The following is an 18,480-nucleotide window of genomic DNA, read 5'->3' on the forward strand; positions in this document are numbered from 1 at the left end:
CCAAACAATAACCCTTTAGTTAGGCAATAACTATATACAAGTATTGCAGAGAATTCGCACTTGGGATGGGCACCCAGCATCCACTACGGACTACGAGAAATAGAATTACCGGTGAGTAAATTCTTATTTTCTCTGACGTCCTAGTGGATGCTGGGGACTCCGTAAGGACCATGGGGATTATACCAAAGCTCCCAAACGGGCGGGAGAGTGCGGATGACTCTGCAGCACCGAATGAGCAAACTCAAGGTCTCCTCAGCCAGGGTATCAAACTTGTAGAATTTAGCAAATGTGTTTGAAACCGACCAAGTAGCAGCTCGGCAAAGTTGTAAAGCCGAGACCCCTCGGGCAGCCGCCCAAGAAGAGCCCACTTTCCTCGTGGAATGGGCTTTTACAGATTTAGGATGCGGCAGTCCAGCCGCAGAATATGCAAGTTGAATCATACTATAGATCCAGCGAGCAATAGACTGCTTTGAAGCAGGAGCACCCAGCTTGTTGGGCGCATACAGGATAAATAGCGAGTCCGTTTTCCTGACTCCAGCCGTCCTGGAAACATAGATTTTCAGGGCCCTGACTACGTCCAGCAACTTGGAATCCTCCAAGTCCTTAGTAGCCGCAGGCACCACAATAGGTTGGTTCAAATGAAAAGCTGATACCACCTTAGGAAGAAATTGGGGACGAGTCCTCAATTCCGCCCTATCCATATGGAAAATCAGATAAGGGCTTTTACATGACAAAGCCGCCAATTCTGACACACGCCTGGCCGAAGCCAAGGCCAACAGCATGACCACTTTCCACGTGAGATATTTTAGTTCCACGGTTTTAAGTGGCTCAAACCAATGTGACTTAAGGAAATCCAACACCACATTGAGATCACAAAAGGGGGCTGAATATGCAGCACTCCTTTAACAAACGTCTGAACTTCAGGCAGTGAAGCCAGTTCTTTTTGGAAGAAAATCGACAGAGCCGAAATCTGGACCTTAATGGAACCTAATTTGAGGCCCATAGTCAACCCAGAAATCGACCCAGCTGAAATTCCTCCGTTGGGGCCCTTCTGGCCGCACACCACCAACATATTTTCGCCATATGCGGTGATAATGGTTTGCGGTCACCTCCTTCCTAGCTTTAATCAGCGTAGGGATGACTTCCTCCGGAATGCCCTTTTCCTTCAGGATCCGGCGTCCAACCGCCATGCCGTCAAACGCAGTCGCGGTAAGTCTTGGAACAGACAGGGTCCCTGCTGCAGCAGGTCCTGTCTGAGCGGCAGAGGCCATGGTTCCTCTGATATCATTTCTTGAAGTTCTGGGTACCAAGCTCTTCTTGGCCAATCCGGAACAATGATTATAGTTCTTACTCCTCTCCTTCTTATTATTCTCAGTACCTTAGGTATGAGAGGAAGAGGAGGGAACACATAAACCGACTGGTACACCCACGGTGTCACTAAAGCGTCCACAGCTATCGCCTGAGGGTCCCTTGACCTGGCGCAATATCTTTTTAGCTTTTTGTTGAGGCGGGACGCCATCATGTCCACCTGTGGCCTTTCCCATCGGTGTACAACCATTTGGAAGACTTCTGGATGAAGTCCCCACTCTCCCGGGTGGAGGTCGTGTCTGCTGAGAAAGTCTGCTTCCCAGTTGTCCACTCCGGGAATGAACACTGCTGACAGTGCTAACACATGATTTTTCGCCCATTGGAGAATCCTTGTGGCTTCTGCCATCGCCATCCTGCTTCTTGTGCCGCCCTGTCGGTTTACATGGGCGACCGCCGTGATGTTGTCTGACTGGATCAGCACCGGCTGGTGTTGAAGCAGGGGTCTTGCCTGACTTAGGGCATTGTAAATGGCCCTTAGTTCCAGAATATTTATGTGTAGGGAAGTCTCCTGACTCGACCACTGTCCTTGGAAGTTTCTTCCCTGTGTGACTGCCCCCCAACCTCTAAGGCTGGCATCCGTGGTCACCAGGATCCAGTCCTGTATGCCGAATCTGCGGCCCTCTAGAAGATGAGCACTCTGCAGCCACCACAGCACGACACCCTGGCCCTTGGAGACAGGGTTATCAGCCGATGCATCTGAAGATGCGATCCGGACCACTTGTCCAACAGATCCCACTGAAAGATCCTTGCATGGAACCTTCCGAATGGAATTGCTTCGTAAGAAGCCACCATCTTTCCCAGGACTCGCGTGCAGTGGTGCACCGACACCTGTTTTGGTTTTAGGAGGTCTCTGACTAGAGATGACAACTCCTTGGCCTTCTCCTCCGGGAGAAACACTTTTTTCTATTCCGTGTCCAGAACCATCCCCAGGAACAGTAGACGCGTTGTAGGAACCAGCTGCGACTTTGGAATATTCAGGATCCAGCCGTGCTGTTGTAGCACTTCCCGAGCTAGTGCTACTCCGATCAACAACTGTTCCCTGGACCTCGCCTTTATAAGGAGATCGTCCAAGTACGAGATAATTAAAACTCCCTTTTTCCGAAGGAGTATCATCATTTCGGCCATTACCTTGGTAAATCCCCTCGGTGCCGTGGACAGACCAAACGGCAACGACTGGAATTGGTAATGACAGTCCTGTACCACAAATCTGAGGTACTCCTGGTGAGGAGGGTAAATGGGGACATGCAGGTAAGCATCCTTGATGTCCAGTGATACCATGTAATCCCCCTCGTCCAGGCTTGCAATCACCGCCCTGAGCGATTCCATCTTGAACTTGAACCTTCTTATATAAGTGTTCAAGGATTTTAAATTTAAAATGGGTCTCACCGAACCGTCCGGTTTCGGTACCACAAACATTGTGGAATAGTAACCCCGTCCTTGTTGAAGGAGGGGTACCTTGATTATCACCTGCTGAGAATACAGCTTGTGAATCGCCTCCAGCACTGCCTCCCTGTCCGGGGGAGCTGTCGGCAAGGCAGATTTGAGGAAATATACTTTCTTTTCTAAGAGCTCAGGAGAGCCCCTAGTGTGCAACCAGCTCGGCCGGGCACAACATTCTAACTGAGGTCTGGAGGAGGGGCATAGAGGGAGGAGCCAGTGCACACCAGGTAGTCCTAAATCTTTCTTAGTTGTGCCCAGTCTCCTGCGGAGCCGCTATTCCCCATGGTCCTTACGGAGTCCCCAGCATCCACTAGGACGTCAGAGAAAACAAAACTACAGGTAAAGTACGCACTGGGACGGGCGCCCACCATCCTCTACGGACTAGGAGAAAAGGATTTACCAGTAGGTTATCAAAATCCTATTTTCTCATATGTCCTAGAGGATGCTGGGGACGACAACAAGACCATGGGGTCTATACCAAAGCTCCAGTACGGGCGGGAGAGTGCAGATGACCCTGCAGCACCGATTGACCAAACTTTAGGTCCTCATCTGCCAAGGTGTCAAACTTGTAGAACTTAGCAAATGTGTTTGACCCTGACCAAGTAGCTGCTCGGCAAAGTTGTAATGCCGAGACCCCCCGGGCAGCCGCCCAGGATGAGCCCACCTTCCTAGTGGAGTGGGCCTTTACCGACGTCGGTAACGGCAATCCAGCCGTAGTATGAGCTTGCTGAATCGTATTCCAAATCAAACGTGCAATAGTCTGCTTGGAAGCAGGACAGCCAATCTTGTGATCATACAGGACAAACAGAGCCTCTGTTTTCCGTATACGAGCTGTTCTAGCAACATAGATTTTCAAAGCTCTAACCACATCTAGAGACTTTGAATCAGTGAATGTGTCAGTAACTACTGGCACCACAATAGGTTGGTTTATGTGAAAAGCAGAAACCACCTTTGAAAGAAAATGCTGGCGAGTTCGCAACTCTGCCCTATCTTCATGGAAAATCAGGTAAGGGCTCTTGTGAGACAAGGTCCCCAATTCAGACACCCGCCTTGCGGATGCCAATGCCAAAAGCATCACCACTTTCCAAGTGAGAAACTTCAACTCTATCTTTTGTAGAGCCTCAAACCAATCCGATTGAAGGAACTGCAATACCACGTTAAGGTCCCATGGTGCCACTGGAGGCACGAATGGAGGCTGGATGTGCAGAACCCCTTTCACGAAGGTCTGAACCTCTGGAAGGGAGGCCAATTGTTTTTGGAAGAACACCGACAAGGCCGAAATCTGGACCTTGATTGATCCCAATCTTAGGCCCGTCTCCACACCATCCTGCAAAAAATGGAGAAAACGTCCTAAGTGAAACTCTTCCTTAGGAGCTTTCTTGGATTCACACCAAGACGCACATTTTCTCCAAATACGGTGGTAATGTTTTGACGTTACTCCCTTTCTGGCCTGAATAAGGGTGGAAATGACCTACTTAGGAATACCCTTCCTGGCTAGGATACGACGCTCAACAGCCATGCCGTCAAACGTAGCCGCGGTAAGTCTTGGTACACACACGGCCCCTGCTGCAGCAGGTCCTCCCGAGGAGGAAGAGGCAGAGGATCTCCTATGAGTAACTGCTGAAGATCTGGGTACCAAGCCCTTCTTGGCCAGTCTGGGGCAATGAAGATTGCCCGAACCGTTGTCTTTCTTATGATCCCGAGTACTTTTGGGATCAGCGGAAGTGGAGGGAAGACATACACTGACTGGAATACCCACTGGGTCACCAGTGCATCCACTGCTACTGCTTGAGGGTCTCTCGACCTGGAACAGTATCTCTGAAGCTTCTTGTTGAGACGAGACACCATCATATCTATTTGAGGAACTCCCCAAAGACTTGTCACCTCTGCGAAGACTTCTTGGTGGAGGCCCCACTCTCCTGGATGGAAATCGTGTCTGCTGAGGAAGTCTGCTTCCCAGTTGTCTACTCCCGGAATGAATATTGCCGACAGAGCTTGTAGATGTTTTTCTGCCCAGCGGAGGATTTTTGTCACCTCTGCCATTGCCGCTCTGCTTTTCGTTCCGCCCTGCCTGTTTATGTATGCGACTGCTGTTACATTGTCCGCCTGGATCTGCACGGGACGGTCTTGAAGAAGATGTACCGCTTGTTGAAGGCCGTTGTCAATGGCTCTTAGCTCCAGAACGTTTATGTGAAGGCAGGCTTCCTGTTGTGACCAACGTCCCTGGAAGTTTTCTCCCTGAGAGACTGCTCCCCAGCCTCGGAGACTTGCAACCACCACAGGAGCGAAATCCTGTTTTTTGACGACAGGATTATCTTTCTGTGCATGTGTAGGTGTGACCCCGACCACTTGTCCAACAGGTCCCACTGGAATACTCTGGCATGGAACCTGCCAAACTGTATGGCCTCGTAGGCCGCCACCATCTTCCCCAACAACCGAATGCACTGATGTATCAACACACTTCATGGTTTCAATATCTGTTTTACCATTTTCTGGATTTCCAGAGCCTTTTCCAGCGGAAGAAATACTCTCTGAAATTGTGTCCAGAATCATCCCGAGGAAAGACAACCTTGTCGTCGGTTCAAACTGTGACTTTGGGTAATTTATGATCCACCCGTGTTGTTGGAGTATTAACAGGGTTTATCAGGAGGTCGTCCAGATAAGGGATATTGACTCCTTTCTGACAAAGGAGGACCATCATCAACGCCATCACCTTGGTGAATACCCTCGGCGCCGTGGAGAGACCGAAAGGTAACGTCTGTAATTGGTAATGGCAATCCTGAATCGCGAATCTCAGATAAGCCTGGTGAGGAGGATAAATGGGAACATGCAGGTAAGCATCCTTTATGTCCACCGACACTAAGTAGTATCCCTCCTCCAGACTGGCAATCACCGCCCCAAGTGATTCCATCTTGAATTTGAACCTTTTCAGGAAGAAATTCAGATCTTTTAGATTTAGGATCGGTCTGACCAAGCCCTCTGGCTTCGGAACAAAGAGGCTTGAATAAAAACCCCGCCCTTGTTGTGACAACGGTACCAGGACTATAACCTGGTCTTGACATAATTTTTGGATTGCTGCCGTTACTGCTTCTCTCTCTGGCGGAAAAGCTGGCAAGGTCGATTTGAAAAATTGGCATGGGGGAACGTCTTGAAACTCTAGCTTGTATCCCTGGGATACTATTTGCAACACCCAGGGATCCAGGCCAGACAGAATCCAATCCTGGCTGAAGAGTTTGAGACGTGCCCCCACCCGAGCGGTCTCCCGCAAGGGAGTTCCAGCGTCATGCTGGGGATTTGGCAGAATTAGGGATAGACTTCTGCTCTTGGGAACCTGGAGCCGGTGTGGGCTTCTTTCCCCTTCCCCTACCTGCAAAGAAGGGGGAACCTCTCGCCTTTTTGTATTTATTGGGCCGAAAGGACTGCATTTGCGGGTGATAGGTCTTTTTTGCCGGTGCAGACGCAGAGGGCAAAAATGTTGACTTACCTGCGGTAGCCGCCGAGACTAACGCATCCAGGCCATCGCCAAATAAGGCCTCACCTTTATATGGGAGAGCCTCCATGTTTCTTTTGGAGTCTGCATCCGCGTTCCACTGGCGATACTGCCATGGTAGCGGCCTGTGAACTCAAGAGTCCAATATCCTTCATTGCTTCCAACATGTAGGTGGCAGCGTCCTTGATATTCCCTAACTTGAGTATCTCATCTTTATCAATCGTGTCAATTTCTGATGACACGCTTTCTGACCATTTTTCAATAGCGCGACTCACCCATGCGCAGGCAATAGTGGGTCTGAGCAGTGTACCATTGGTAACATAAATGGATTTCAATGTCGTTTCCATTTTGCGGTCTGCCGGCTCTTTAAGAGAAGCCGTGCCAGGAGCAGGGAGAATTACCTTCTTTGTCAACCTGGAAAGTGCACTGTCTAACACAGGGGGTGACTCCCATTTTTTTTTCTGTCTTCAACCGGGAAAGGATAAGCTATGTGAATCCTTTTGGGAGTACGAAATTTTTATCAGGATTCACCCACATCCCTTCAAACAGAGCATTTAGTTCGAGTGAAGGAAGGAACGGGACTTTGGATTTCTTTTCCTTACATAAATAAGCTTTCTCCTGAGGTACAGGAGTGCTTTCTGTAACCTCCAACACGTCCCTTATAGCCAGATGCCACAATCATATATTGTATACTTTTTGCCAATTTATTATCTCTCTCTCTGGATTCACTATTGTCGACACAAGAATCAGAATCCGTGTCGGTATCCGTGTTTACAACATTTGCAAATGGTCTCTTATGTGACCCAGAGGGGCCGCCCGCATAAGGAATAACAGCATCCTGAAAAATCACATCTTCCACAGATTTTCTCCAGCATGAAGCCTTAGATTCAGACTTATCCAATCTACGGTTAATCAGATGCATACTGATTCCACCACATTACAACTCTGTGTCCCTAAAATGGCTTCCTCCGGGGAGGAATTCCCAGCCTCAGACATGCCTCACACGTGTACACCACACTCACAGACACACTGGGACTTATTTTGGGGACAGACCCACAGTAAAATCTGTCAGAGGGGACTTCCGGTGGGCGGGGCATCCAGCATGGCCGCTTTTTAATCTCTCTCTGCACAGGGGCTCGAGTAATCCATAACAATCCTCCTTTTCCTACCTCCTTGGGAATACTTGCCATATGGGAGTGTGTTCCCCATATGCTGAGGAACAATTTGCTACCCTACTCGCCCCTGTGGACCTATTATTCGCCGAAGTAGAGCAGTTTATATAAATGGCGTGGATGGCTGCCTGCTTCTGGCGCGAACCTCGAGGGGAACGTGCCTGAAGAATCGGAGCGCCGATCTCCCTGCTCCCTTCTCCCTCATATTGCTGACCCACTTCATCTAAGGCATTAAAGCAAGGGACACCTCTCAAGGTACCTCGGGAGGTAGCGTCCCCGCCGTGGAAGCCCGACTCGTGACCCGTGGATTCCCACGGCTGATCTCTGGTGGCTCGGACCGCTGGACGGAGGGCATCGCCGCGGGGTAGACTGACCTTTGCGCAGTTACAGCCCCCCGGGCGGGAAGGTCCTTCTGAGCCCTGCCGCCTCTCTCCATCGGGGACTGGAGCGCGGCGTACACTCCCCCCCTGCCGTGTGCTGGGTCCGTTGCGCAGTGGAGGCCCAGCTGGGAGGGCTGTGACAGCTGAGAATCCGCTTCTGTGCCGCCGAAGGTGCCTGTGGAGACCGCGGCTGAGACCTCTGTAACCTGCCTGGATCAGTGCCGCCGGAGGTACCTGCACGGATCGCCGCGGCTGTATACTCACCCGTGCTTTCCCTACAAAGAGCTTCGAGCTCACTGGAGACGCTGTCTTCCGCTCTTACCTGTGTTTTCGTCTGTGGACGCCGAAGCTGGCGGGACTGTGGATCCATCCCTGCTTGGATATCTGTAGATCACGGTGCTCCATCCCTGTCCCTGCCACTGAGGATTGCTGTTGGAACTGGAGCGGCCGTACACCTGCTTCTGCAGCCGCTGCCGTTAAGACCCTTGGGGACGCGTGGACAGACGCTGCCTGGCGGAATCCCTTTAGTTGTGGTTGTTTGCCGGCTGCGGACCCTGGGGTTTGCTGTGAATCTGCAGCGACCTTTTACAGTTGTCACGGAATCGCCCCCTGAGGCCTGTCCTGGACCATCCGCTGGGCGCTTGGAGCTTTCCGGGCAGGGAGACCGTTGCAGGATAATTTACCACCTTCCTTAGCAAGCCTGGCTGCTAACACCCCCTGAGGCTCTATCTTACTAAACGGGACCTGCTGCCGCCTGAGGACACGAACCAGCTGACATTCCTGGTACTCCCCCGAACCTACCTTACTCTCAAGTGGTGCTTCTGGAGACATACTAACTCCCCCTACGCCTGGGTGATACTTGTACTTTTTCATAGTTTACTATTGTTTGACACCATGACATTAACAGTGCATTCTCTTTAATTATATATCGGCTGATTTATAAAGAACCTGATTGCATGTTCATTTAGCTATTGATCTGACTGATTGTCATTGATATCACTTTTATTTACTATTGGAATTTTGTAATATCTTCTCTCACTGCTTCGTAGTTTTCTAATATATTATTCTAGTCGAGCCCTTACGATCTGTATTTTATCAGCACCACCTTGTGGTATTTTTACTTGTTACCCATTGTATGTCATTTCATGTTTTACTACTGAATGCCCGGGCCTATTGTCTCTTAAATCAGGTCATTAGGACATAAAGTCTGTTTTTACTAATCGTGTTTTCAGGATGCTACCTGTACACTCCTCTTTGGCAACGGAGCTGGCGGAGGCCATTGCCAAGCTTCTGCTGCCTCAGATTGATAGACGGATAGATAACATCACATCACAAATAGATGCTGCTCTTCCCACAGGGGTGTCACCAGCAAATTCTGTAAGTATGCTTGGTCCCGGCTCTCTGTCTGTTGCCATCGTGCCCATGCCCCCCTTGGAGAGGCTAGTGATATTCTCACAATGACACCTTCCAGCCACTTCACTGCTTCTATATTGCAGACTAGCTCTGCTACTCTTTATTTTGCTGCACAGGGTTTATCTAGCAAGCTGGAGGCTTTCCCAATGCATGTTACAAATCCCTCAACCCGTGATATTGATCTCATGTCGAAATCATTGATTGCCATTTGCAAGTGTTATTTTGTCCCCTGCAGTTTTTGGTTGTTGGGTTCCTCGGTTTACGGAATGCGACCATTACTTTCCCGGCAACTTATCTCCCCCCCCCCCCCCCCCCCCATTGTGTATGCTCTACCTTTTTTTCAGGATCTCTCGGGGGGCAGTTGATCCCTTAATTTCTCTCTGCTCTTTTATTTTACCAAAATTAGACACATTTATATGATATAGACCATGATACTGGATACCTAAGACGTGACTATCGATCGTCTTCAACAGTTACTTTATTTAGATTACACTAGACATCTAGGATTATTAGTGAACGGTTCACACTATAATTTTTTTTTCTTTTTCAGATTCCTCACATTGTTTACTTACTTCAGTTTTCCATATTCTTGCCTCAGTCCCATGCTATATTATATATTTTATTGTTGTACCAGGGCCTTGTGGGTTCTGCAATATGGACACTATGCTACTTTATACAAATACATAGGTTCTTCTGGATATGACTACCTCGGGACACTGTTGTGCAATGGACACGTTTACTCGTGTTTTTTTTTTTTTTGCAAAACATATGTGTCTTGATTACGGTGTTAATCTTTCATGCACAAACCATCTTTGTTATAGTCGTTTGAGCACCCACTAGGTTTTGTGAGTCACACATACTGCTTTATGATCAATAACATATTCCCCTCAAATTAATTATTTCAACTTGTCTAGATTAGTGTGGCTAGTCTTCTAGTAGTTCACCTTCCCTGTCCCTTTCTCTTCCATTCCTGTTTACTTCTGAGCTAATACAGTTCACGTAGGCTGGTTTTAGTATCTCCCCCCCCCTCACACACGCGCGCGCACACACACACACACACACCTACACCTTCTCCCCTATTTTTTCTTTCTTCATTACTTTCAAGTTTTGTTTTGGGTTGAGTTCCCTTTTATTTTCCAGGGACGTAGACTGCTGGCCAGCAGCTGCCTCCCAGTTTGTTTGGTTTGGAAAATGTAGAAATAGTAGTGGTGAAGCTGAGCATCAAGCAATACCAACATATTGGGTATCTGATTTTTATTTATTTCTCTTCTCAAGCAGATTTTGTTTTTCGCTGTTACGCTTTTTTCTCACCATCCTTCTGATCAGCTTGTAACAGTAACATTATTGTCTCTGAGATTAATATACTTATGTCAAAATGTTGCAACTGTTACACTGTACCTACTATGTGTAATATCTGTAACTGATGCTTGTGCTTCAATAAAGTTATTAAAAAAAAAAAGAAATCTGTCAGAGGGACACAGGATAGGCGCAGCCAGTTCACAAACCCAGCGCCAGTATTGCCTGTGAACACAGTATGTCCACAGCCCAAAAGCGCTTTTAAATAGTAATATACACTATCAAATGCACCACAATCGCTTTGTGCCCCCCCTTTATAGCACGCTGTACTTGTCAGAAGTGGAGGAGAGGACCAGCGTGTTCTCTGCAGCCTGAGGAGAGAGAGAAAATGGCGCTGAGTAGTGTGCTGGCTGCCTGAGGAAGAAGCTCCGCCCCCACAATGGCGCGTCCTTACACTCAGTATATTGACTTATTTATACTGGCGGGGGTAGGGCTGTGCCAGCGGCATCTTATGCCCCCTTTTAGCCAGTTTCAGGTTTTCTCTTGCTGCCCAGGGCGCAGCCCCCCCCCCCCCCGCGCCCTGCAGTGCCTGTGTGTGTGGGCAGCAATGGCGCGCTGTGCTCCCGCCAGCCGCGCCGCACCTCAGCCGTCACTTACTTGATTGAAGATCATTCTTCTCATACTCACCTGTCTTCTGGCTCTGTGAGGGGGTAACGGCGTGCTGTGGGAGTGAGCATCTAGACAGGGCTAGCGTTCAGTTCCCTTCAGGAGCTAATGGTGTCCTGTCAGCCAGAAGCAGAGCCATGAAACTCTGAGGAAGTTGGTTCTGCTTCTGCCCCCTCAGTCCCACGAAGCAGGGAGTCTGATGCCAGCAGATCTCCCTGAAAATAAAAAACCTAACATAAGTCTTTTCAGAGAAACTCAGTAGAGCTCCTCAGAGTGCATCCAGTCGACCTGGGCACATTTCTAAAACTGAGGTCTGGAGGAGGGGCATAGAGGGAGGAGCCAGTTCACACCCAATGAAAAGTCTTTAGAGTGCCCATGTCTCCTGCGGATCCCGTCTATACCCCATGGTCTTGATGTCATCCCCAGCTTCCTCTAGGACGTATGAGAAAAGAGCAAATGAATACACAAGGGAAATGCTGGTTTCTTTATTTCATCTAAAATAATGGCTATACGGGGAAGGGGTCCTACACATTAAATACGTAGGCAAACAATTGTATTAAGAAAATGCAGTGTGGTGAGCAGGATCTTTCTTCCAAATCAAAATATCTTGACCAGAGCCTTTACAAATGCAGTATATTTTCCTCTTCAGTCAAATCTAATGCATCTATACACAAAAACTGATTTGCAGTGCTCATGAATGGTTGGCTTACTGGAAAACACAGCTCATGTTTGTTTTGTTTTACTAAATGGATGCTGACCAAGAAACACTTAGAATCAAATGGACTGATTAATAGAATTTAAACTGCGTGACAAAAAACACAATAAAGATGAAACCATGTGTAATATTTTTTGCTTTATTTGAAAATATTTTAGACCATTACTGTACTTGCCATTTCAAGCACAGTACTTGGAGACTATGCAGATTAAGTGACCCTGATACATATATATTTGAAACTGAATAAAGAGCACATTTTAAAAAGACAGGAGGCATTAAAAACTGACATATTTACAAGGCTTGATGCTGAAGTGCACACACACAATGGACACAGAATTGTATGGACTGACACAGTATCTGTAAGGTTGTAGTCTATCAATTGGATTAGAAACCAGTCTCCACTCAGGTAACAGGGGCATGTATTCCTAGTTAATGGTTAACGGTGTAGACAGATGCACTTTAATAAAACGCAGAAACAAATATACAGAACCTACATTGCAGGATGGAATAGGGCAAATATGCTGGAATTCATGCAGAAAGTTACAAGTTCTCATTTACTGTTGAGTTAAAAATGACATCATTGCCGGATTTTTTGGTAATCTCCTCCTGAAATGAAAATAATCACAATAGATAGGAGTTAGATGACTACTGTAATGTAATCTCTCTTTGTATTGTATGCTTCCAAAATAAAGGTAAACACTAGCCTACTCCACTAAGAAGCTATGGCACAATAATCACAGGAACAAGTCTCAGCCTCTCTCTGTACCCAACACCCTTGGTGCAGCACCATCTCCAGTTTCAGTTTATATGCATGTTATAACAAAGCAGTTCACCAGCCACAAAACCCAAGATACAAGTTGATCCAATATCAAGAAGGAACTAACATTCACACCACGACAGGAGTTAGGTTTCTTAATGAAATCATGTCCAAGGCCCATGACTTGCCGAAATATTTCTAATGCTAGAATACAGGACTTCTGCGATAATGAAGAACTTGGAGAGGCTTGGCTGACATATTGTACATGATGATACAACAGTCAGTAGTGACATCTGTAGCTATAGTCACAACATATACATGAAAGCCAAATTGCAAAAAAAAAAAAAAAGAGAAAAAAATATCAGGATAGCGACTAATCCAAATGGAGAAGTTGTCCCTAGAAGCCAGATTCTGACTAAAACCCCCTCCCCTTTAACTATTTTGCCCTTTCTCCATTCCGCACTAACCCCATGTGTTAGCAATCTTGGAATATTTTCATAATTTCAAGCATAGTGGTTTCTACCCCACAACCCAAGTGAAGTCTTGAGAGCTATGCTTACTTCCAATCAAAATCCCCTGGGTAAATTTGCTTTATGCACTTCTCTGGAGGTAAGTGCACAAAAGTTATGCAGGCATTCCCTGCCCTCCCACTAAAGTAGCCCACAAATTTTGGTTTGGTATGGTAAGTAAATGTACTGATTGGACTGTAGGTAGTAAATTTAATTTTCCATATTATTTTTATGGTTTAGTGATAATGCAGAGCAGCAGGATTTGAGCGCCTACGCACTGTGAGGTCACCGAATCTGTCTATTACTAAAATCACAGCTGTAATGTAAAAGCCTATACATTTTATTTTCACCTTTGAAAATCTTAAAATGTTTTAGATTCAAACCCCCACTACTCCATGGTAATTTTACAGTTTGCTCCCAAAGCAAAATAGTAACCTTCTCATTTTTAAATCGCTTAGACTCATGAGTACTAGAGCAGGGAATGTGGCTAAACAATTTGTCATGCTCCTCCACCACCCTGTAAAGCAGGAGACCTACAGCTCAAATTCACTGGCAAGATTCCAGCATTTGCAGACAAATCAAAATGACATAACTGCACTCCTTGCTTTTTTTCAGTACAATGATAGTAACTGTACATCCTATTAAAATATGCTGAAACTGCCCTCTTGTGGTAAGCTGCATTACTTTTCTAGGGATGAAAGCTTGGACAGAACAGACAAAGAAAAACAGTACAGCTACCACAAGAGGGCAGTGGCCATAAAAGTAAATTTGTAAAAAAGCATGCAGTTACCTTAAAATCAGAATAGCTTCCAGGGTGGCTGGATAACATAATTGTTTGTTTGTTATTGTCATGCAATGGAGGTCTCACAGGGGTATCTCTAGTTTTCAAAGGGGTCTGCAAAGCAAACTACATTGTTACACTTTACTCCCAGTAATGTTGAAACTTTTTTTTTTTCTTTTGAGCAAAGTACTTTAAATCATGAATGCTTTCACAAAATATACAATCTAAAAATAGGATTTTAATACCTACCGGTAAATCCTTTTCTCTTAGTCTGTAAAGGATCCTGGGGACTCCAAAAGGACCATGGGGTACAGATGGGATCCGCAGGAGACATGGGCACTTTAAGACTTTAAATGGGTGTGAACTGGCTCCTCCCTCTATGCCCCTCCTCCAGACCTCAGTTATAGGAACTGTGCCCAGGGAGACGGACATTTCGAGGAAAAGGATTTTTGTTAACCAAGGGTGAGATACATACCAGCTCACACCACAACACACCGTACAACATGGCATTTAACTAAAACCAGTTAACAGCATGAACCAAAAAATCAGCAACAGGCTGATCGAAACCAAAAACACAACCTTTGTGTAACAAAAGCAATAACTATGAACAAGTACTGCAGATAGAGTCCGCACTGGGACGGGCGCCCAGCATCTTCTACGGACTACGGACTAAGAGAAAAGGATTTACCAGTAGGTATTAAAATCCTATTTTCTCCTTCGTCCTAGAGGATGCTGGGGACTCCAAGAGGACCATGGGGTTTATACCAAAGCTCCAGACCGGGCGGGAGAGTGCGGATGACTCTGCAGCACCGATTGAGCAAACATGAGGTCCTCATCAGCCAGGGTATCAAACTTGTAGAATTTTGCGAAAGTGTTTGAACCCGACCAATTAGCTGCTCTGCAAAGTTGTAGTGCCGAGACTCCCCGGGCAGCCGCCCAAAATGAGCCCACCTTCCTGGTAGAATGGGCCTTCACTGATTTCGGTAACGGCAATCCAGCCGTAGAATGAGCATGCTGAATCGCATTACAGATCCAGCGTGCAATAGTCTGCTTAGAAGCAGAAGCCCCAATCTTGTTGGAAGCATACAGGACAAACAGAGCCTCCGTTTTCCTAATACGAGCCGTTCTGGCTACATAAATTTTCCAACTCTGACCACATCGAGAGACTTTGAAACAGCCAAGGCTTCAGTAGCCACAGGCACCACAATAGGTTGGTTTATGTGAAACGAAGAAACCACCTTTGGCAGAAATTGTTGACGAGTTCTCAATTCCGCTCTATCCTCATGAAAGATCAAATAGGGACTCTTGTGAGACAAAGCCGCTAATTCCGACACCCGCCTTGCGGACGCCAAGGCCAAAAGCATGACCACTTTCCAAGTGAGAAATTTCAACTCAACCTTTCGTAAAGGTTCAAACCAGTGTGACATAAGAAACTGCAACACCACGTTAAGGTCCCATGGTGCCACCGGGGGCACAAATGGAGGTTGGATGTGCAGCACTCCCTTCACGAAAGTCTGAACCTCTGGAAGGGTGGCCAATTCTTTTTGAAAGAAAATCGATAAGGCTGAAATCTGCACTTTAATGGAGCCTAATTTTAGGCCCGCATCCACACCTGCTTGCAAAAAATGGAGAAAACGACCCAGCTGAAATTCATCCGTAGGAGCCTTCTTGGATTCACACCAAGACACATATTTTCTCCAAATACGGTGATAATTCTTCGCCGTTACTTCCTTTCTAGCCTTAAGTAGAGTGGGGATGACTTCACCGGGAATACCCTTTCGAGCTAGGATTTGGCGTTCAACCACCACGCCGTCAAACGCAACCGCAGTAAGTCTTGGAACACACACGGCCCTTGCTGTAATAGGTCCTCTCTTAGGGGGAGAGGCCAGGTATCTCCTATGAGTAATTCCTGAAGATCCGGATACCAGGCCCTCCGTGGCCAATCTGGAACAATGAGTATCACCTGAACCCTTGTTCTTCTTATGATCCTTATTACCTTTGGAATGAGTGGAAGTGGAGGGAACACATATACAGACAAACACCCACGGTGTCACCAGGGCGTCTACTGCACTGGCTTGAGGTTCCCTTGACCTGGAACAATATCTCGTAAGCTTCTTATTGAGGCGAGACGCCATCATGTCTATTTGAGGAATTCCACAATGACTTGTCACTTCTGCAAAGACCTCTTGATGCAGACCTCACTCTCCCGGATGAAGATCGTGTCTGCTGAGGAAGTCTGCTTCCCAGTTGTCCACGCCCGGAAATGAAGACCGCTGATAGATCGCTTGTATGTTTTTCCGCCCAGCGAAGAACTGTTGTGGCCTCCGCCATCGCCGCTCTGCTCTTTGTTCCACCCTGGTGGTTTATGTACGCCACTGCTGTAATGTTGTACGACTGAATCAGGACGGGCAGACCGCGAAGAAGATGTTCCGCTTGTAGAAGGCCGTTGTAGATGGCTCTTAATTCCAGAATGTTTATGTGCAGACAAGCTTCCTGGCTTGACCATTTTCCCTGGAAATTTTCCCCCTGTGTGACTGCTCCCCAGCCTCGGAGACTTGCACCCGTAGTCTCCAGGACCCAGACCTGGATCCCGAACCTGCGTCCCTCCAGGAGGTGCGAACTGTGGAGCCACCACAGGAGAGATACTCTGGTCCTGGAGGATAGGCTTATTTTCCGGTGCATGTGCAGGTGAGACCCGGACCACTTGTCCAACAGGTCCCACTGAAACACCCTGGCATGGAACCTGCCAAACGGAATGGCTTCGTATGCTGCCACCATCTTCCCCAGCACCCGCGTGCATTGATGAATCGACACTCTTGCCGGTTTCAGAATCTCCTTGACCATGTACTGGATTTCCAGAGCTTTTTCTACTGGGAGAAAGACTTTCTGCAGTTCCGTGTCTGGGATCATGCCCAAGAATGACAGCCGTGCTGTCGGAGCCAACTGTGACTTTGGCAAATTTAGGAGCCAACCATCTTGTTGCAGGACTGTCAGGGAGAGCGCAACGTTTTTTAGCAACTGCTCCTTTGATCTCGCCTTTATCAGGAGATCGTCCAAGTACGGGATAATTGTGACACCCTGCTTGCGCAGGAGCACCATCATTTCCGCCATTACTTTGGTGAAAATCCTCTGAGCCGTGGAAAGACCAAACGGCAACGTCTGAAATTGGTAATGACAATCCTGAACAGCAAACCTCAGGTAAGCTTGATGTGGAGAAAATATTGGGACATGTAAGTAGGAATCTTTTATGTCGACTGACGCCATAAAATCCCCCCCCCCCTTCCAGACTGGAGATCACTGCTCGGAGAGATTCAATCTTGAATTTTAATTGTTTTAGAAAGAAATTGATGGATTTTAGGTTCAGAATCGGTCTGACCGAGCCATCCGGCTTCGGAACCACGAACAGGCTTGAATAAAAAACTTCTCCCCGTTGTGACGGGGGGACCGTGACAATAACTTTCTGCAGACACAGCTTTTGTATCGCAGCGCATACTACTTCCCTTTCCGGAAGAGAAGCTGGCAAGGCCAATTTGAAAAATCTGTGAGGGGGCACGTCTTGAAACTCCAGTTTGTACCCTTGGACCACTATTTCTAGCACCCAAGGATCCAGGGTCGAACGAGCCCAGACCTGATTGAAGAGTTGAAGACGTGCCCCCACCGGTGCGGACTCCAGCAGCGGAGCCCCAGCGTCATGTGGATTTGGCAGCGGCCGGGGAGGACTTCTGCCCTTGGGAGCTTGCCCCAGTCGGCGACTTTTTTGAATTTATTAGACTGAAAGGACTGCATCTGATAAGGAGGCGTCTTCTGTTGTTGTGCAGGGACATACGGTAGAAAAGATGACTTACCCGCGGTAGCTGTAGATACCAGGTCCGCGAGGCCCTCACCAAACAAAACACCACCTTTATACGGCAGAGCCTCCATTGCCCTCTTAGAGTCAGCATCACCATTCCATTGATGAGTCCATAATGCTCTCCTAGCCGAGATTGCCATGGCATTGGCCCTTGATCCCAAGAGGCCAATATCTCTCGCAGCCTCCCTTAGATAGACAGCAGCGTCCCTGATATGACCCAGCGTCAAAAGAACGCTATCCCTATCCAGGGTGTCCAAGTCAGATAAGTTATCTGCCCACTTTTCAATTGCACTACTCACCCATGCTGATGTCACTGCAGGTCTGAGCCGTGTACCCGTAGTGACATAAATAGATTTCAAGGTAGTTTCCTGCTTACGATCCGCAGGATCCTTTAGGGCCGCCGAGTCAGGGGACGGGAGCCCCACCTTCTTGGACAGCCGTGTTAGAGCCTTGTCCACATTGGGGGTCGACTCCCACTTTTTCCTATCTTCAGAGGGAAACGGATATGCCATAATAATTCTCTTGGGAATCGGCAACTTTTTGTCAGGAATTTCCCAAGCCTTTTCAAAAAGAGTATTCAGTTCATGAGAGGGAGGAAACGTTACCGGAGGTTTCTTTCCTTTAAACATACAGACCCTTGTCT

General features: G+C 47.5%; 1 protein-coding gene across 3 annotated transcripts in view; it reads right to left on the reverse strand.

The window, feature by feature from the left end:
- Positions 1–12,058: 12,058 nt before the first annotated feature.
- The window catches only part of LOC134911195 (protein regulator of cytokinesis 1-like), a 277,049-nt gene continuing 270,627 nt past the window's right edge, over positions 12,059–18,480 (reverse strand). For 2 of the 3 annotated variants that reach the window (XM_063919514.1, XM_063919520.1), the window contains exons 13-14: positions 13,997–14,101; positions 12,059–12,546 (exon numbers count right to left, since the gene is read on the reverse strand). In XM_063919514.1, the coding sequence (XP_063775584.1) occupies positions 12,481–12,546; positions 13,997–14,101 (171 nt within the window). In that variant the 3' untranslated portion in view covers positions 12,059–12,480. The remainder of the gene's footprint in view (positions 12,547–13,996; positions 14,102–18,480) is intronic. The other variant, XM_063919524.1, reaches the window with a different exon arrangement.

This window comes from Pseudophryne corroboree, chromosome 1 (assembly GCF_028390025.1).
Source record: "Pseudophryne corroboree isolate aPseCor3 chromosome 1, aPseCor3.hap2, whole genome shotgun sequence".
NCBI classification, from domain to species: domain Eukaryota; kingdom Metazoa; phylum Chordata; class Amphibia; order Anura; family Myobatrachidae; genus Pseudophryne; species Pseudophryne corroboree.